Source organism: Hemicordylus capensis, chromosome 2 (genome assembly GCF_027244095.1).
Source record: "Hemicordylus capensis ecotype Gifberg chromosome 2, rHemCap1.1.pri, whole genome shotgun sequence".
NCBI lineage: Eukaryota > Metazoa > Chordata > Lepidosauria > Squamata > Cordylidae > Hemicordylus > Hemicordylus capensis.
In genome coordinates, this window is record NC_069658.1 from 344,919,919 (window position 1) to 344,941,573 (window position 21,655).

General features: G+C 44.5%; 1 protein-coding gene across 4 annotated transcripts in view; it reads left to right on the forward strand.

Moving 5' to 3' along the window:
• RASGEF1C (RasGEF domain family member 1C) overlaps positions 1-21,655 on the forward strand; it is a 160,630-nt gene that overhangs the window by 18,352 nt on the left and 120,623 nt on the right. For 2 of the 4 annotated variants that reach the window (XM_053298751.1, XM_053298752.1), the window contains exon 1: positions 12,366-12,443. The exons of the other annotated variants lie outside the window; for them this stretch is intronic. In XM_053298751.1, coding sequence (XP_053154726.1) covers positions 12,441-12,443 — 3 coding nt within the window. In that variant the 5' untranslated portion in view covers positions 12,366-12,440. Of the gene's footprint in view, positions 1-12,365; positions 12,444-21,655 lie in introns of those variants that run through there. 4 annotated transcript variants of the gene reach the window in all.

Here is a 21,655-nt window from a genome sequence, read left to right on the forward strand (position 1 = left end):
GATGGACTTGCAGCATTCCTCTTCCACCTGAGCTGCGAGGGAGGTATAGCCTATCGACATCACTGCGGGGGTGCAGAGCATGATTGATGGTCATTATTTTCCTGTTCTTATGATCTAGCGTCTCTAGCTCTGCCTGGATCCAGTCTATTATCCCTGCAGTGTATCTGATAATAGGTATAGCCCAGGTGTTGATGGCTTATATGGTGTTCCCGCCATTGAGTTTGGACTTGAGGATTTTTCTAACTCTCCTGATGTATTCACTTCCAATTTTTCTTTTAACTTCAGTGTGTCGTTGTTGTTGTTACATGTAGGCATTCTTCCTCTTTGAAGCAGAGTGGAGACCCACATTTGAGAATAGGTTTCTCTAAATATGATGAAAATCCCCATCCAAATTCCCTCCACTATCCATCTAAATTATTGTGAGACCGAGGGCCTAGCCCTCTTGGGTTCATCTTTTCACTGCGTGCAGCAATGGTCCCTCTAATTTTTTTCATCTCTGTGCAGGTTGAGTTTTGTTCTGGGTGGCAGTATCAAGGCACTGTGTACGCACTTGCATTCAGAGTGGGGCCTTCCTAATTCAACCTGAGCAGGATCTAAAATGAACTGAGCGGAAATAAGAAAACCTGTGAGCGCAAGCACGTGTGCATGCCTTAGAGGGAATAGTGGTATGCAGCCACTGCCAGTTTAAGCCACCCAATTCACTTGAAATGTAGCTGCATTGCACCTCTGTATTTTGCCTATCCCCTCCTTGCTCTTTTTCTAACTTACCTATTTCTCTGACTTTTTGTTTCCACATGTCTGTTAAGCCCCACATCTGTCTCAGAGACCATCCTCATGTAGCGTTGCCCTGTTAAGCAGCTAGTTTAACAGCAAGGAGATCTGCTAGCAGTAGCGTCTTTTAAACCCAATGGCCATTCCATTGATTTCATTGAACAATACTGAATGTACTGCTTTTCTGTGTTCTATACAGGTGAAACTCTGAAAATTAGAATATCGTGCAAAAGTCCATTAATTTCAGTAATGCAAATTAAAAGGTGAAACTGATATATGAGACAGATGCATTACATGCAAAGCGAGATAAGTCAAGCCTTAATTTGTTATAATTGTGATGATCATGGCGTACAGCTCATGAAAACCCCAAATCCACAATCTCAGAAAATTAGAATATTACATGGAACCAAGAAGACAAGGATTGAAGAATAGAACAATATCGGACCTCTGAAAAGTATAAGCATGCATATGTATTCAGTACTTGGTTTGGGCCCCTTTTGCAGCAATTACTGCCTCAGTGCGGCGTGGCATGGATGCTATCAGCCTGTGGCACTGATGAGGTGTTATGGAAGACCAGGATGCTTCATTAGCGGCCTTCAGCTCTTCTGCATTGTTTGGTCTCATGTCTCTCATCCTTCTCTTGGCAATGCCCCATAGATTCTCTATGGGGTCAGGTCAGGCGAGTTTGCTGGCCAATCAAGCACAGTACACTGTATACTTTTCAGAGGTCCGATATTGTTCTATTCTTCAATCCTTGTCTTCTTGGTTCCATGTAATATTCTAATTTTCTGAGATTGTGGATTTGGGGTTTTCATGAGCTGTACGCCATGATCATCACAATTATAACAAATTAAGGCTTGACATCTCGCTTTGCATGTAATGCGTCTGTCTCATATATCAGTTTCACCTTTTAATTTGCATTACTGAAATTAATGGACTTTTGCACGATATTCTAATTTTCCGAGTTTCACCTGTATGTAAGCAAGTTTAGTCTATTGCTAATTGGGATGGCATTTGGAGACTGTTTGCAAACTACAGCAGCTTTATTGTTAATACTGCTGGGAATGGTATGGAACATAACTCACCAGTATTGGAAGAGTTTTACTGGCTTCCAATTTGTTTCTAAGTGCTGGTTTGGTAAAATTTGCTGCTGGACTGAATCAGTTAATTGTTTTTATCTGTCATTGATTTTGTGCAGGTTTTACATAATATCTGTTAGCTTTAACAGCTATTTATGCCTCTTTGTACTTGACAGGCAGAATAGGCTCTTTTAATTCATTAAATCTTCCTGTCTCCCTGAATCACTGTCTCAGTGATTCTAGCCAGTGAAGATCAAGCCTCATCTTTCCAGTGCAGCTCCATCTTGGATTCTGTTTCTTGGACCTGTTGAGCCAAATGATACACTGAGACAGTTCTCATGAGCAGCCAAGCCCAGGCTTCAGCAGCCCCTAGGTTTGGCTGCCTGTGAGAACCGCCAAGATCCACACAGATCCCGGTGCTGCTGCAGTGCTAAACCTAGCACCTCAGCCTGGCTCATAGTTGAGGTTAAGGGCGCAAGTGCTCCCTGATCGTGTGTCAGCGTGAGCTGCTTTGTGTTAGGCACACAGTGACCGTGCTAAGCACTGATACAGAGACAGGCACCTAGAGCACCCGTCCCCTGGGGAAAATCCCCCAGTGCACTGTGCTCAGTGCACAGTCGTCTGTGGGATTCCCAGAGGCCGCCACAATGAGTCCCAGCCTCAGAGCAATCTGTGCTGTTCCACAATGCACAGAGTAGCAGGGATCGTGCCACCAGGCTAACAAGGATCATCTAGGGGGAAGGCAAGGTTTGGGAAACCTTCCCCCCCACACACACACACCACCACCATCTGCCCTGTAGGTGTGTGAATAGCCTCATCATATTGAATGCCTAATTTGAGCCTTTAAAAAAAGAAAATTAAATAGCAGCTGTGGTGAGGGCCCAAGCAAGATCAGGACTGCTGCTCCTGGGGAGAGGATAACTAACCCTCTCCCCATGGTCTCAACCAAAACCGTGCCCCTGAAGCTGCCATTGGGCTTGGGAGGGATGGCATCAATGGAAGCCTTCCTCCCAAGGCAAATAGCAGCTCCAGGGGCATTATTTGTGTAATACCATGGTGTGGCAGGAATTGATTAATTCTCCTCCCCCCACATACTTCATTCCTAATCAGACTCTCCATCAGCTGCTGCTTAACTTAAAACAAGTTAAATAGAGTTAAATTATGCTCTATTGGAGCATAATTTGGAGCCAAATTATGCATTTACTAGAATGTGTAGTTTGGCTCTTAGAGTGTGATGTAACCTTAGTAAGTGGCTTGTATAGAGACTGTTGCCAAATAACAAGAGCTGTTTTGCTATCCTGTTCCAAAGCAATAATGCCTGCATTAGTTCCATCTTTAATTTTGTAATTGCTTGCTTGGAGAAGTGTGCAAGTTCTGTTTACAGCTGTACAGAACTGACAGTGGGGCAGTCTTAGGAGCTATAAGATTCTGTGGCATGGCAATGGTTCTTTGTACTTCCACATTGCACCCATTAATTACTGACTGGCACTACGTCAAGACTCTTCTTTCCACCTTGCACTGGGGAACACAAGGCCATGAAGGCTAGCTGTGTGCAGCACTGTGCTTTTAGAGATGATGGTGCAGGTGACCCTCATGGCAGTGAAAGACTGTATTTAATGGATATTCACTCAGCCATATCTTCCCTCTGATCTCAACAGTGCCCTGAGGTGCTGCATTCTGTCCTTAGAAAGGTGTGTGGAAAATGGGAGGCACTGGAGCCGGCAGAATCTGTTCCCTGCAAAGGGGGGAATTGTTGTGTTGGGCTTCCTCCATTGGTTTAAGTCTAGCTGGCACTGACTAGCATTTGCACACAACTGTCATATATGTGTGTGTGTATATATATGCCCACACACTGATTAGGTATACCACAATGTGTGAGCCTAATTTGAATCTTAAAATTAGCTAGGAGACAAATCATAGTTGTTTCAAATTTCTGACATTTAAATGTCATTTGTGACTCAGATTCTTCCTTTCCTGCCTGGTTTTGTTTTGCTATGTTTCAGCACATGCCCAAGTGTTTATAAATAGAGATTGGCTACAATTTAAATGTAGAAATATTCACTGGGTAATTATCTTGCACTGCTTATATCTGCATTTAACAAAGCAAAACATGGCCTCCTGATAATCGTGAAAAGAGTGTGCTTGCTTTTTGGTCACTGGCAAAAGCAGCAACTGGGAGGTGGGGTGTCTGAGGGGAAAAAAAAAGGCTAGCAGGGAAGACTGAAGCAGTCCCCACACTTGCTGTCACTTGCTCCCAACTGCCACTGCTGTGCAGCTTTGGTAATCTCTTCTGGGCTATTACTCCTGATCACCTTGCTCATCTCCCAGTCTGCCATTTGGACTAGAAGGCCTTCTTGTGATGTCTAACAGTGCCTCCATACCTTGCAGGTGTCCAACATGCTAAATCTGAGTCTCTGATGCCTTGAAGCAGAGTTATACCCTCTGTACATTATTACTAAGGTGCTTAACGCATTGAGACCTGCTACCGTACTAGACAATAATCCTTCCCAATATGTTCTTCTAATTGACATGGAATATGCATGCCCACAAGTGCCTTTGCTGCATATTTCCTCTGGGAACAATCCATGGCAAAACGTTGAGATTATGAATTGTGACAGGAGCCAGGAGGAAGCTGATCTGTAGGATGAGAGTTGCTGTCACCACTGCATTTTGTGTTGTAAGGGGTGATAGTTATGGGCTGAATGCATTTCTGACCTATCTAAAAATACTCAGACTGTGACTTTCCAAAGAGTCTAATTTGACTTTTAAACCAAGATAATGCCTTTGTTGCCATTTACACATTTTATGGCTCATTTTCTTATCAAATAATCTATGGACTTGTCCTTGCTTATATGGCATCAAGTAGTATACAGTACAAGTGTATACACTTTCCACTTTTGAAAAATAACTTTCTAGTCCTCACAATTGCCAAGACAAATGTGAATACGTGATGGCCGCAAAGTTTTTGGTGTTACTTTATAAAATACCCTACTTTAATACATTTACTTTCATATAAAAATTATAGCGCTACACTGACTTATGCACTCATTATTTCAGATATCATGTTGATGCAAGAACAGTCATTCACAGATATGTTTGATGGTAAAAATGGTCACTCAGATGTTCCCTGATTGAAATAATGGTGAAGTCTAGTAATATTGGAGGAGAGAAGTCAGTCTTCCCACATAATGAGGCTGTTCTCACACACAGCCTAACGCAGGCTAGGGAAGCTCAGCCTGGGTTAGGCTGTGCATGAGGACCACTGTGATCAGACCCGATCCCGGCAGGGCAGTGCCACCTAGCTCTGCTTTGATACCCGGCTCTTAGCCAGGGTTAAGGCCTCAAGTGGGCCCTTAACCTGGGCTCCGGGATCGTGTGTTCGCTGGGGCTACATTCAGCCATACAAAGGGGGAATCTTGGGAGAATCCCCCAATGCATCACTCATGTTGTGTGGTGCATTGTGGGATATCTGGAGGCTGGGATGTGCCATTCTGGTCTCCGGAGCTTCACCCACCCACCACCCCACCTGGTTGTGTGATTGACCTCAATATTTAGCTATTTCTATACACAGGCAGAGAAAAATGCATATAGTTAAAATAATGTTAGATAGTTTGGAGTGAGGAGATGTTCTCTAATTAAAATAAAGTGTCAGTAAAATGACACTTGTTCTGAGATGCAGATGGTATTTGGAAGGTGACAAATAAATTCCATTTGAGTGCAAGTGGGAACATAACTGCTTTACAGTAAAATATAATGGAACATCTTGAACTTGTAAAATATTTTAGACACATATATATGTTTATAGAAATTATGAAACAGAACATCTAACGGTAACACACACATGCACATGTGAGATCATTCCCCAACAAACCACCATCTTTGAATCCATGTGGATAATGGGTTGAGACAGTTGAGGTAATCTTACAGTAAAGCTGCATAGTCCCTTCCTTAACATAACAAACAGAGGTCCCTTGCAAGATAGTAGCCATATATTGACAACAGGATTTGAAGAAAGATGGGAACATGAAATGTTGGGGAGGGGCAGAGAGGGAGAGAAGGCTTCAGAAAGTGCTGGGATTGGCTGGGGAATCTTGGCCAATGTCTAGCAGCTGTCGTGGAAGCTGTGAAGAATAGGTAAGGTGCTACCCTGCAGGACAGGACAGTGGAATTACCATCACTGACGGTTGAGAATAGAGCTGCAGAGATGGTTTAGTGATAATTATGAGATGTCCCACCACCAACATGACTGGAGATGAAGCCTGATGGTTCCTGCAACTGGCAGCTTTTACCTCTTCTCCAGTTGGAAGTGTGCCCTATACAGCTTGGAAAGGCCCTCCGCCAGGTAGCACTCTCAGCTGCTATCTTTTGAGCTATAGCCACTGGCTACACCCTACTTGAGCAGCTTGTAGAACTGCTGCCAGTACATAAAGTACTCTTTGTAAGCTCATGCCATCAGACAACATGGAAGTAATCTTTGGGTTGCTCATCCCTACCCTATGAACTCACTTTAATACACCTTTACAGGTCCATATGGAACCTTATTTGAGTTTCTTGTGTCACTTGAACTCTGCTGATTTGGTTTTTGCTGTATTGCCCTCAGCCATCTGCAGTGGTGGCACTACAAATAGCAGCTTCCTACTTGGTCATGCTGCCATTCACTGTGGCATGACCAGTAAGTAAGGCAGCTGGGCCCTACTTCTAGGACCCCTTGTTTGAGAGCCCTGGCTTCTTAATACAGCTTGTGGCCCAAATCTAACCCACCAGTTTTATATCATACATGCAAATAATGTGCTTATTCACTGAGCTGTGGCCCCTCCAACAATTAGAGGTAGAGGCAGATACCTCTACTCCCAAAGTACAATGTTATTTGAAGCAACAGCCAACTGTTCTGTAGTGAACTGCATTCAGTTCTGCCTTCTGCAGACAAGCAGAAAAACACATGGAGGTCTGGGGTATGGCCGGTAAACTCCACTGCCCATTGGTTTGTGGCTACTAGCTAGCATGCTCCCAGTTTCCCCTCTTTCCATGTTAATGGAACTCAGGGAGCTAACATTTGAAGAGAGCTCTTATTATCAGCCAGTTTCCAACATTCTATTCTTTTCTCCCAACATTCTATGCCACACAATTGTGTGACCACGAAATTGATCTCAAGGACAAGGCTATGCAAATGACATAAGGGATGGCTTGGTTTTCCCAGACAGTTTTATGAGGCAAGGTACAAGAACTGGAATTTGGAGCATGGTTGAGAGTAGGCAAAAACTTTGCACACCAGACCCTAGGATGATCTGATCAAGAGTAGTCCCAAATAGTGTCCCTGAGTGTATATCTTCAATTTTTGCTATGTAACAGAATAGCTGTACTCCATTCCTATGGTGGGGAAAAAATTAAGTTATGTACTTTATTCTACATTTCGATGGGAGCAAAACCTACCCAAGACCCTGAATGGCTTGGCCATCACAGAGAGGGGCCCCGTAATGGAGAGCAATGCCCCTCTTACTCTTTCCTGAAGGCTGCTTCAGAGTTGCAAGGAAGAAGCAGTAGGGTTCTGATTCTTCCCTTCTCTGCAGGAGGCTACACAACCTAACATTATCTCATCAGTGGTAACCGCTTTGCCCCTCTAGTAGCCACCCCTTCCTTCAATGCCCAGCTCAAAGATCCCCTCTCCCAAGTGGTCCACATTGTAGGGAGCTTGGAGGGGGGTGGTATCTCTCACCATGACAGTTGAAAGAGACCAATGCTGCCCTCCAAGTCCTCTGACGAGTGTTTGGCTGAGCTGGTAACTCCCATATGGACCTGTGCTGCCTTGCAGTGTCCTCCACTGAGAGGATCTGGCTGCCCTCCTCAGTAGTGGACATTGGTAACCTACTGAACCAACTCACAGGACATCACTGCCTGAATGTCTAGTGAGCTCAACTTTGCTACTGACAAAATTGACTATTGTCAAAAAATAGTTTGTCATGATCCATTCTTTGTTAAACTGGAAAATGCTTTTTTAAAAGGTTTGTCTTAGAAGCAAAAGCAGAAGGAATTTGGCTACAAATAATCTAGGATTCCTGTGACAATGTTTGCAGAGTGGCTACTTTGAGCTAAAAGAGGTACAGATGACAAAACACTTTGTTAATACACTTAATAACACCTACGTTGAGAATTACTTTCAGCTATTCATTCAACAGTTCCCCCAGACATTGTCTGGTGATCTTGTTGTAATGCTGGAGCCTTTTATCACTGCTGGCAGCTCCGCTCTGACTGCACATGTTATTTCAGTATGACATCCTGCTATGAAAAGAACTAAAATAATAAATTAATGCATAGAATGAGTTCTAAATGCAGCCTTGTGTGTGTTTGTATTCCAGAAAGGCCATACACTTTGTAGATATGCTGTGATTTTGAATAAACAGTGATTCTGAAATCGACAAAACTTAGCCTGTAACATATGAGGAGTCTGCAAGCCGGCTTGTTTTGATCTGCGCTCATCTGGTTCGGAGTTGACGTGGACTGGCCTTGGCTGGTCCAAATTCAAACTGAGCCGGTTCAGAACTCTAATGGTAAAGGCGAATCTGATGAGGATCCTCCTTTACCAGTAAAGGTGGCTGTCCTAAGGGTAGAGGGGGTGGGAAGGAAATAAATAGCTACTACAAGCGGGGTGGAGCCACTATTGTGTAAACGGGTTCAAAGAACCTGGGCTGCCGATGAAAAAGGATGCCGAAGCCCACAGGGGGCCATGGCTCAGGCATCTGGGAGAGTCTTGAGCAAACTCTTCCCCCACCCATGCCCAGGCTCTGGAGAGCTCCAAGCAAGCACTCTCCTGTTCATTTCAGGCAGCATTTGCTGCCTGACAGCCTTTATTTCCCTTTCTCACCCTCCAGCGAGGGAAAGAAAGAGAAATATATGCTGTCAGGCAGCAAGCACTGCCTGAAATGGATGGGAGAGAGCTTGCTCAGGCTATCTCTAGGCCAAGCCATACCCCCTTTGCGTTTGATGTTGCTGGAGGGAGAGAAAGGGAAATAAAGGTTGTCAGGCAGCAAATTCTGCCTGAAATGGATGGGGGGAGAGCTCACTCAGGCTCTCTGGAGCCATGCCCCTGTGCACGTGATGTCACGTGCATGGGTCCATCACTAGAGCAGCCGCCGGGCACTCTCTGTGTGTGCGAAGGTCACTAAAATGGCCTCCACATGTGTGCAGAGGCCCAAACAGGGCAGAGGAAGGCCTGCTCCAGGCCACTGGCAGACCTGCCTACTTGGGGGATGCCAGCAGGGGTGGGGAGAGCTGCCCCGTTGCTGAGGCAGCTGCTGGCAGCACTTGTAAGTAATTATTTACTTCCCTCCACTGCCTTTACACTTAGGACAGCCCCCCCCCATCCCTTTACTGGTAAAGGGGAATCCTTGCCAGATTCCCCTTTACCAGTAGAGCTCCAAGCTGGTCAAAGCAGCTCAGTTTGAACTTGAACTGGGTCTGACTTGACTGGGGCCAAAACCAAACTGGGTCAGGTCGGCCCTAATTTGGTCCAGATTTGAGCCAAGCCAACAAATCTGGTTTTGTGCACATCCCTATAATGTATTTGTATTAGCCCACATAGAGACTTAATTATCAAATCTGGGTCATGATGTTTCATCCAGAATAGTACATAAAATAGATTCATGCATTCTGTCATTTTTCACTGTGATAATTAACACAGAGTTATAACTTTGCTGTCTCTCCCTATCAGAGCAAAATCATGGGGTTTTTTTTTATAGGTAGGTACTGATAGTTCATTTCAGTGCAATTAATGTTTTGGAGCTGCATCAAATCTGTTATGTTGTATACCCACCACAAGTAAGTGTTGTTCAGCCCTGCACAGCACTGACATCCACCTGTCCCATAGAAGAATCTGATACAGTTTTGGTGCAGTGAGCCATATGAGCACAGTTGCAGGGGGAGGATCAACAAATGGTTTTGTCCTGTGTCCTACTATCCCAGGAATAATTTCTCATGCTTCCATTTCAGCAGAATTGTTCAAAGTGGCAAATATTTTGCAGCAAAAGCCTGCAAATCCTGAACTTGCTGCATTCATAAACTACTGTGAGACTTTATTTTACCCTTAGGATAACCTTAAATAAAGAGCATTCCTATGGTCCCAGAACCTCTGATGACTACACACACTGGTGTAACTTAGTCAAGATACAGTCCCAGAACAAGATGGAAGGAGAAAACAAGGGTATTAGAAACCCCTGGAAAGGTGCAACTTAACCACTTCAGCATCCATGGCAATTCTGCCAGTTGCAAGGTGTTATCTCATCAGTGCCATCCCCTGCCATGGGCCAAGCATGGAAAGAGCCAGTCTACTCCAGGCAATGAGAAGACATCAATTTATCACCACATCACACCAAACACACAGCCTGCCTGACACAAAGATACCATAGCACCTTCTATAGCATTGTTGTGTCAGATGAGCTGGGTGAGTAAGTTGGCATGACATGGCAGCAAGAGAGCTGACTCAGAAAGCTTCCAGACTCCACGACCCAGGGGTTCAAATCTCCCTTATACCATACTCACTCTCTCTCTCTCTCTCTCTCTCTCTCTCTCTCTCTCTCTCTCTCTCTCACACACACACACACACACACACACACACACACACACACACACACCCTACATTTTGCAGAACACAAAGAGGGAGATGCAGGCTAAGTCTGAATCCTGTCCTCCTTTGTGGCAGAGTTGGACAGGGGAGGTAAACAGGATGTGATGGAGTGTGTGGTGTTCTATATTGATTTCAGTGATTACCTTTTGACTTACACTGACTTCAGAGACATGTACTGTAACCTGAGGACATTGCTGTAGTCTGGAGTGAGTATAAGATTTAATGGACATCTGCTTTTCCCCATTCTGCCTAAGACATGCTGCCATCTCCATTCATTTTTGGCCTTTGCATTGGCTGGATTGCACTGATGTTAGAGCTACACCAGAGTAACTCTAGTACTCTGTTGTACTTTGCCCCAGTGTAACTCTGGAACTCTCAAAACACACTGGTGCAGGTTACAGCAGTGGTCTGCCTGGCTGGTCCAGACTACCTTTTATAAAGCAGAGCACTGAACCCTTAGCCTTGTCATTTATGAATCACATTAACAAGCCCTATCAGAAATATTCATGCTCCCCTTCCTTGGTGAAGAAAGACACCTTAAAAATGTGATTAGTATTAATATATCACTATCTTGTTGACACACGGGCGGTAAAACAGCCGTGTTTCACCCTTGTCTGAATGTTAAAATCTGTAATGCGGGCAATGCAATCTGCCTTCTTTTTCGTCTTAAGTATGGAGACAGAGGCCAAAGATCAGGGCCTGCACAGCCCGTGGAGCCACCCAAATCCTATTTAGTCTGTCCTGGGTAGTGTGGTTGCCCAGCGGAGCATGATGATGCTTAATTTGCAGGTTGGGGGGCCTCCAATGGCCTTTAGGTCCTCCTGGCTCCAAAATTACCTTGGTGCACCTCTGTATGGAAAGAAATCTGTGCGACAAACTTGGGTGGGTTATTACATTCCAAGACAATGCAAACTATTTCTCTGTCAATCTATCTGTGTTACTGAGTTCTACTATGAGCTCCTAAGCCTTCACTCATAAAATGGTTGGGGCTGCTAATGTAGAATATAACAAGGTAACGTCTTCCAAATTGGCAGTCCCAAACATTTTTATTGACTTATCCCAAACAGATAAATCGTACTTGCTATCCAGCCTGTTAAATGGATGTTGAGGCCTTTTAGATCTGAAGGAACCCTGTCCTAGGGTTGCTACATTTCCCCTATAAGAGTCTTTGTGCCTTTAACAGCTGCATGACAGTTGGCGATTCAGCAGGTGCAGCATTTCCCATCACTATGTGTCTCCATGCCAGGAAAAATGGTGGAGGGTTAATTTCATTAGTTCATGGAGCTATTAAATGCAAACGCTGGTAACCTTGCACTGGCAATGGAAAACTTACCATTGGCTATATCCAGGAACCCAGGCATGCACACTTTCTCAAACACAATCCTGGTCTACTGCCTAATTTAAAAGCCTTTTAAAACAATCCCTATTGATTCACTGAAGTGGGAAATCCCCCTTGGGCCAGATCATGCCTGTAGAAAAATTATAAATGATAGATGAAGTCTACAGGAGAGTCAGAAGAAACACAGGGCAACACCATGTTAACAAAGAGTTTAAGTGGATTGCAGGAGAATCGGCTGCAATGATGATTGACTCCTTTGAATGGCTTTCCAATGTGACTGTGACCTGACAGCAGGAGACCTGCCTGATAATGACTGGGTACACAGAAAGAAAGAAGCTTCTGGTGCCTGGACAGCCAAACAGCCCCCTGCTCTGCTTTTAAAGCCAGGGCCAGCAGCTCCCTGGGAACATTACCTACCTGTGAAGGAGCCATCCATGGGTGCCAGAGCACAGTGGAGGCTGGAGATGGGCCTCCTACCCTTGCCTTCCTCTTCCCCGCCTAGAAGAGGAGGAAGGGTGGGAATGGGAGGAAGGACTGCTGGTAGCCAGGCTGAAGTAGAGAAAAGGCATCCTGGGCAGCAGCCCAAGGGGACCAAGGAGGAGTCTGCTGACGTTCCCTGTGAAGTGAACAGAGAATGGTGAGGCATTTTCCTAATGGTGTGAGGGAACATCTGAAGGGTGCCAATCAGATGCAGCTGAAGAAGCGAAAAAGGATCCAGTCCTTAAAGGGATGGAGTCCCAGAGCAGGGAGGCAAAGTAACCACCCTGTGGGACTGTACATTTCAACAAATGTTTAAAAGTATCTGCATATACAGTACCTGGTGTTTGTCTTTTTGCTGCCATGTGCTCCCAGCCAACATCTCAAGCCTGTTTGAGACCCCTTGAGAGGTGGGACTCAGATACCACAGTGAACTTACCCCAAACCTAGGTTCCAATCAATGTAACGTATTTCAAAAACCTTTTTGTATCTTCATTGTTCTAGCAATAATGCTGAATGTTACTTGTTAACTCAGGTTAACTCAGAGCTCCCCCTTGGAGCATTTGCTGAACTGTGTTTGTTGTTCCCTGATGGGCTATGGATTATACTGCATCCAACCACTCGGATATGCTAGGAAAAACCAGTCAAGAAACACACGTTAAGAAGAGGATCCTAACTGCCCCCTCCTTTCAGGCTATCTCAAGTTACAAGTTAGAGAGAAATAGCAAATATCCAAAACTTCTGGTAAAATGAGTCAACTGAGTATTATTTAGGGGATTGCATAGAGAATGCTTCAATGTCTCTCCTGAATTCTTAATTTTTTGTTTTTGTTGACCAAGAGAGGACTTATGTTGGTCTTACCATCAAGTCTCAAGAAGGTGGTATCTTGCCCTCCCTTAAAGGAGGCATCCAGCCTGATCCTCCCTAGCAGATCTTATTAACCATGAAGGGCAAGGGTCTAGAGCATATGATGTCACCCTCATGCTACCCAGGATCTTGTCCATTTCCTCAGGCTTAACTAACTGAAGCAAATCCATCACAACTGGACTGGCAGCTGGTGCTTAAGGCAAGGCTTCTGGTACTGCCAAAGCCCTGGAGTTCACGTCAACAGTGATGTGAATGATTCTGTCTACAAAGTGGCATGCACCCTAGCCACATGGGCAGTTGATGGTTCCTGCCCCTGGGGAGGGGGGGGGATGCATGAAGCAATGAATTTGCCACAGGCAACTGCTCTGCTGGCCTGCACTGAGCAGATGCTATGGAGGTGGAGAAAAACAGGTTCTTCATTGCCAGCACTACCACATAGTGCTGTGGTAAATAATATGGGATCTAGCCTATAAAATGGGCTCTAGCCAGTTTTCAGATTCTTCATGAGTCTAGCTCTCATCAGAATTGTTTCATTGCCTTAAACTTCAAGGAAAATTGGGACATGAATGAGCTCCACCAAGTCTGAGAGGGCATTTTGGAGTGACTGTATCAATAGCCCAGGCTGTCACCACATTCTAGAACAGGGCTCCACAACTTTGGCCCTCCAGCTGCTGGACTACAGTTCCCATCATCACTGAGTATTGGTCCTTGTGACTGAGGATGATGGGAGTTGTAGTCTAGCAACAGCTGAATGGCTGAAGTTGTGGAGCTTTGTTCTAGAAATTCACCAGAGCCTACATAGTTGCCAGTTCTGCACATTGGAAGCTCTTCAAAGACTGTCTGGAAACTGAGTAGAACCGTAAGCCTCAGAGGGTGGACAATTCTAATTGGTCCACCATCTCTATAGAGCCTGGCTGAAGCAGGAAAACTAAACCCTACCAGATGATGATCTGTCCTATCTTGAAGGCCACCTTCAGGGACAACTACTCAAAATTTTGAGAATGCCTAACTGGACATCTGGAAAGGGGAATGGATTCATGATGACCCAACTCCCCCTCCAGGCTAGATAATTACAGGCCTGTTTCAACCTCCCCTTTTAAAACAAGGTGATTGAGCATGTGGTGGCTATGGAGAACTGTGCATGATATGGATTTAGACCCTTTTCAATCTCGCTTCCATCCTGGGTTTGGGACTGAAACCGCCTTGGTCACCCTGGTAGATGATCTACCCTAGTAACTAGATTGGGGAGTTCTACTGTATCTCAGCAACATTCAATACTATCAACCATAGTATCCTTCTGGACTGCCTCTTGGGTATGGGGACTGGGGCCACTGTTTTGGAGTGGCTGCAGCCCTTTCTTGGAGGGACCAGAAAGTAGTGCTTGGGTACTTCAGGTCAACCCCTTATGGCTTATAGAGTCCCAAAGGGTTCAGTTTTGTTTCCCATGCATTTTAACTACATGATCCTTCTAGGTGAGGTTGTCAGAAGATTTGGACTGAAGTGTCATTAATATGTGGATGACTTTCAGCTCTTCCCACATTGTCATCCTAGGGAAGTAGTGGCTGTTCTGAACCAAGGGCTGAAGGCAGAGGAGATGGGTTGGATGTGGGCTAGTAAACTGAGATTGAATCTAGACAAGACAGAGGTGCTTTTGGTCAGTAGGGGAGCCAATCAGGATGAGAAGATTTAACCAGCTCTTGATGGAGTTGCACTCACCTTGGAAGATCAGATGAGAAGTCTGTGAGTACCCAGCTCTGCTTTTGGGTGCCTGAGTAGAGATGGTGGCCTGACATGCCTTTGCACAGCTTCAGCAAATGTGCCAGCTGTGACCCTTTCTAGAGAGAGAGCACTGCCCTGGCTGCCTGTTTGTTTCCAGATCCAGTTCAAGGTGCTGGTTATCAGCTTTAAAGGCCTTAAACAGTTTAGGGTCTGAATACCTGAAGGATCACCTGTTTCTGAATGGTTCTGCCCACCCAAGAAGGCCATCAGAGAGGGCTCTGCTCCATGTACTGACGTTCAGAGAAGCACAATGGACATGTATATGGAACAGGGCCTTCTCTGTTATTGTCCCCAGACTTTGGAATGCTCTCCTGGTGCATGCCTGTTCCCTGACTTATCTTGCTGCTTTTAAGAAGCAAGTAAAGACCTTGCTGTTTGTTCAGGTCTTTGCCTCTTAAAGGGCAAAAACGTTCTTTGTTTACCCAAGGGGCACATAGAATTACAACTGTGCTGGCTAGATTCTATTTTTTCAAGGGAATTTAATATCCCCTGCTAACTGGGAATATTAGTTAGCAGGGGAGTTAGCATCCCCTGCTAACTGGGCAAAGAGGCACCTTTTACAGTGGTGATTCTCTTTATTTAGCAGGGGGAGAGTAACTGGCCCTATCCACCCCCAGCACAGTACTTCCAGGGACTGTTGCTGGTGTGTGTCTTAAGTTTCTTTTTAGAATGTGAGCCCTTTGGAGACAGGGAGCCATCTTATTTATTTATTATTTCTCTGTGTAAACCTCCCTGAGCCATTTTGGAAGGGTGGTATAGAAATCGAATTAATAATAATAATAATATGTACCTGCAGCAGTGAAAGTTTTCCAGTGTAAGTAACAACTCAATTGATATATGGTGCCCAAATCTGTATACATCCTAATTTTCTGGAGGTGGTAGAGTCCAAGTTTCTTAGCCCCATTCTTGATGTTCCAGAGTTGAAACTGGGTTAATTCCAATGGAAGACCACATTTGGTTGCTTATTTTGAATTATTGGCTTAAATTTACAACCCTTCTTGTCGGGCTGTTCTCACTTTAACAGATAGCCTCTCCTCCAGATGGGAAAATGCAGTGGAGAAGAAATTTGGGTGTTATGGCCTCCTGCTTTCAGATTTGGCTCATTTAGGCCTTTTTAAGGCCGAAGAATTAATTTGCAAGCACTTTTGGGATATCACGCTTCAAAAGGACAGAGTGAAAATTACACACTGCATGATTGTAGGAAATTCTAGACCAATCTTATTCCCGGCTAATTATCTGTAGAAACTTACTTCCCCTAGGTTCTTACATCCATTTAGTCTGGCCCGTTTTAAACGTGCTACCTTTGGTGGGAAGATTGCACCATATTTTAATTTATACATACATACATACATACATACATATACATACATATATATTCCACGCTTCCTCCAAGTCACCCAGAGCGGTGTACCCCACAACAACCCTGTGAGGTAGGTTAGGCTGAGAGATATGTGACTAGCCCAGAGCCACCCTGTAAGTTTCATGGCTGAATGGGGGTTTGAATTCAGGGTCCTAGTCCAACACTTTCTGGTCCTAGTCCAACACTCTAACCACTATGCCACACTGGTTCTCTTCCCAACGGCTCTGCTCCTGCAATTCAGGCATGATTGAGTCAGTGGAGCATGTATTACTTTACTGTGTATTTTATAAAGATATATGTTCTCTTCTTATTGGTCCAATTTTGTTACACTATCCAGGCAGGCTAGTTGACTTTTATGTAAAATCTCCTTCTTTCTGATTCTGATGCTGAGATTACCTATTGTGTGGCTAAATTCTGTGCTATTGCCTGCAATATTAGGAAACAAGTGGTTAACCCTTATGTCATGTAAGGTATATGTGTTATTGTGGTGGTGAGTTGGTAGTCCTAGTATTATTAAGTATTATTCATTATTATTTAGTATTGGAGTAATTCAACAGTTACAGGGAGTACAACTTAATTGTAATTGCTGGCTGATTGTGGACCATAATAGATGATGATGATGATGATGATCTCTGCTCTTTTGCTGCTCTGTCTCTGTATTTTTTTTGTTTGTACTGTTGATTTGCTGCCACTTAATGGTGCATTGGGGAAGTAACTTGCCTAGGGAGCAAGAGGTTGCTGGTTTGAATCCCCGCTGATATGTTTCCCAGACTATGGGAAACACCTATATCAGGCAGCAGGGATAAATGAAGATGCTGAATGTCATCATCTCATACTATGTGGGAGATGGCGATGGTAAACCCCTCCTGTATTCTACCAAAAGAAAACCACAGGGCTCTGTGGTTGCCAGGAGTTGACACCAACTCGACAACATGTGATTTCATGGATTTTACTGTTGTATTTTAATCTTCTAAATTGCCTTGGGATAAATTTATGAAGATAATATAGAAATCTAACGAAACATAAATAAAATATCCAGTATCAGATCTAATATTAAAATATGGAGTTGTTTGCCATGGATATCCATTGACTTCTACTTAAAATCAAGGTGTACTCTGTATTCAGAGTATATTGTTTCTAACTGCAATGGATTATTTGCGATAAGATCTAGTTTAGCTTGGGAAGCCTTTGCTGCAGTCAGACCTTCACATTTCTGCCGTTTGATGTGAACTCCTACGTGATGAAAAACTAAAGTAGCTTGTTTCCATGTGTTTCCCTCACTGCTGTTAGAGTAGCTTCAGATTAATCATCAGATGGCTAGTCTGTAAAGTCACTGCCCAATCAAGAGAGAGCAAAGCTCTGATGTTAATAAGGTATAAGCATTGTTCCTTCTATAATTATCTAGATAACTATGCTAATGTTGAAGTCATGTCACTCATTTTTGCCCCTTGGCTTCCATTAATAGTTTCCAGGTCACTCCCACTTTCCTCATTTTCTGCTAAATAATGCTGCTTCTTTGTCGTGGTCTCTGTGCCCTACACAAATGGGTTTTGTGCCTGCCCCGAAACCACACTGGGAATTCTCCAAGCCTCTCCTTCCCTCAAGGTTTGTTTTTTTTTTGTCGGGAGCCCCTCCCCTTCGATGGTATGTGGATGTATCAGCTTTTTCTCTTTCAGTTTTTCTTTGTCCACTGACAGATTGACTTTACTGGAAACACTCTGAGCTTCAACAAACAGAGAGAAAAGAAAAAGGGTTTCCCCTCTTTACTTCCCTTTTTATTCACCTCTCTCACTTTCCACTATCTTTTGTTGGTCCTCTTTCTTCCTTTCCAATTTTGCTTTTTGATTTCTTTCACACATACACCCCATCCCAGACAGAGAGGATGGGGAAATCTTCCTTTTTTTGGCCTAAGGCCAGTAAAGTCACATTTGATAAGTGTTCCAGGTGTGGGGCCAGACTCCCAACGACAACTGACATAGCCACTTCCTTTTGCCTTGGTGAGGCCCACAAGGTCGACACATGCACTCACGGTTTAAAGTTCACCAAACAGATGTGCAAAAACAGAACCTCTCACTTATGCTCCTGGTTGTGGGAGCAAGCCCTAGAATCCTCTCAAGCATGCTCTGTACCTGCTGCCATGCAATGCTCAGTGGAGGAAACTTCTGGGCACCCTCAGTCCTCAGCTTCAGATTCTCTCTCTCCACACTGATCATTGTCTTCACCTCAGACACCCTGTTCCTGGGCCCGTCCCATGAACCTATTGCTCCACTTGATTCCACATCAGTACCGCATGCCTTGGTACCAATGGCTCATGCCACAGCACAAAAGAGGAAGTTACAGGAGGCTTCAGTCCTGACTGCCCCAGCAGCTGTTATTAAGAAAAAGAAGAAGAGGATACCATGCCCCAGTACCTCAGAAACTAACCAACCAGGCAACTCCCACAGGCACTAACGTCCTCAAAATCTCCAAAAAGCAACTGGAGTCAGATGAACCCATGGCTCCACCTAAGCCTAAGAAAAAGAAGAAGCCCATAGGCTCCACTAAACAACCTCCTTAGCTTGTCACCCACACATTGCTTCCACTAGCAATGACCTCTAGCAAGACCTAGGAAACTACCCCTTTGACCTGTAGTGGCCTACTTTGGTACACTCTATCCCAGACTTACATTTGGACATGGAGGCACCCATTTAAGATCCTGAACAACCACATACAGAACCTCAGGAACCATACTACCCACCTTCGGATGTGGAAGGAGTGCACTCTGATCCTGAAAGCCACTCTGAAACTGAGGAGCTCCCTCTCGAAGAACCCCACTCTGAAAATTAGGATCTCCACTCAGACAAGGACAGTTAGCACTCCAGAACCGAGGAACCCTATTCGGAACTGAAGCGTCACTTCTACTAATGACCCTCTAGACCTTACCGCCTGGATATAGTTGTAGGGCAGGGCTACTATCGAGACCAATACTACTCCAATTGGGACAGATGCCCAATCTTGGAAGGTTTACATGACAAGGATTTGTACCAACACTCATACAAACCCGATTGGTACAACTGAGACTGACACCGACCTATGGACCCCTACAGGACATCAAGAGCAGACTCTACAGAGTGGTACCAAGACACTGTTCCACATTGACATCTTCATTCTGACCCATGGAGCGATCCATACCGACAGTCGTCTCGCTCCCGCTCTCTGGACGTACATCACCATCCTCGGTCGTCCCTCAAACGACTAAAAGACAAGCTCCTAAAAAACCTCCTCAGGAGCCTCCAAGGGACTTGTCCCTCCCGCACAAATGCACAAGAAGAGCATCCAGATGTGTGCAGGCTGCACACACAGATGTGTGCAGCATCCAGATGTGTCCAACCAGATGTGTGCAGGCTGCGCCTCACAGCGTGAAGGATATGGACTCCTTTCTGCAGGAACTCCAACAGTTCTTCACAGCGGCCCAAACAGTGAAACAGTGAAATCAAAATGGAAACGCTTTCTTGCCTTCCTGAGAACACAGAAAATAGACATCCTAGCTTTGACCTTCAAGGACCTATGTGCTTAGGTTCTGTACCTGAAGAAATCGTGCCTAAAGATTCTTCACTGAAAGTTTACCTAGCAGCCATTGTGGCTCATTCCCCAACTGGTGACCTTTGTGATTTCAGCATCCCACCATTAAGTGATTTTCTAAAGGGGTAACACACCTTATACCCAGAAGCCCCAGTCATGGTGCCAACATGGGACCTCTCCTTGGTCCTTTCCTGTTTGATGCCCCCCCACCCTTGACCCCCTAGTAACCACTGCTGACAACCTGTTGTCTTGAAAAGTAGTCTTCTTGGTCACCATTACTACAGTGTATAGAATCAGTGAACTCAAGAGCACCCAGGGTAGACCCCCCCCATCTCATTTTCTACAAAGACAAGGTGATCCTACACTCAGAGGTTGCCTTCCTTCTTAAGGTGGTATCCTCTTTCCACCATTCTCAACCACTCACCTTACCGGTGTTTGTTTATTTTCATTTAACATATACCGCGTAAAACGTATGTCTCTGGACAACAATAGCCCACATGTTTCTGAGATTGTTTAGGAACAAACTTCCTTAGCACAGAATGTATATGTCACTTTAACTTTAACTTCAGCATCTTACTGTTATGTTAAAAGTTAAATACTAGAATGTGTGTACCATATTTACCTGATTAAAAGACAACTCCAAAAGGACAGGGACTCTGAATGTAACATGACCCCCTAATTTCTACCATCAAAGAACTTGGGTGTGGGGACTAATCAGGTAAAGAAGGTGAACTCAGAAAGAAGGAAGCTCATTCATAACTTCATTGCTGGAAAGGACTTGAAGGACCCAAACAGGAACTGGGTAGGGCAATAATCCGAATATTGACTTGGTGCAAGGTCCAAGTAATATAGGAACACAACAACTTCATAGCTAAGAGATCTCAGTGCTGTTTTGGAATATATCTTTTATAAAATATATTTAAATCTTTTTGGCTCTGATCATATGGGCCTCTCGTCTGCAGGGGCGTAGCAAGGTTGGAGTGGGCCCAGAGACAAGATTTTAAAATGCCCCCCCCTCACTGAAGCTCAGCTCATGAGGTAAAGAAATCTTAAATGAGGCTGAACAGTGGTAACAAAAAGCATAGCGTTATATATATACTATTTTAAAAGGTTTTGTAAATTGTGGATGATGCAAGTCATTGAATGGTCCTAGAGAAAGACATGCTGTTCTGGTAGCTCCAGGTCTCAACACTCACATCCATTTCAGAGGATGAATACAACTGAAGGAAGCCCAGGTGGGTGCGTGGCTGAGAGAGTCAGTCATGTGATTTGTCTCTGGGGGGGGCCCCCAAGGCAGTGGGCCCCCAGAAAACTGTCTCCCCTTGCCCTATTATAGTTACGCCCCTGCTCGTCTGTATGAGTTCTTTGATGCAAGAACTTTCAAAACTAGACTGGCTGACCATAATAAAAACATCCATTTAACTTTTGACCTACTATTACTGAACCAATCAGAGTTTGTCATCAATGTATGGTAGCCCACCAGAATCTTGATAAGCCATCTTTTTTGTTACCTCCTGGGCAACAAGGAGATTGTCAAGCACCTGGCAGTTCATAATGTGACTAGTGAGCAGCATTCAGAGTGGTAAGTCTAAAGTTATGCAGGCCTGATGTTACATCATAATTTGAGAAAGCTTAAATTCCTTTTCATAGTTTTCAGCTTGAACATTCTCTGAAATGTCTTCCTTTGATCCTGAGCTGGCAATTATATTAGCACTATAGCAGTAGAAAGAACAATCTGGAGAAGTTTGTCCTGCACATGTATTGGCTTGCTGAACGCCTCAGAAAACTAATTTTAACTTCCTATG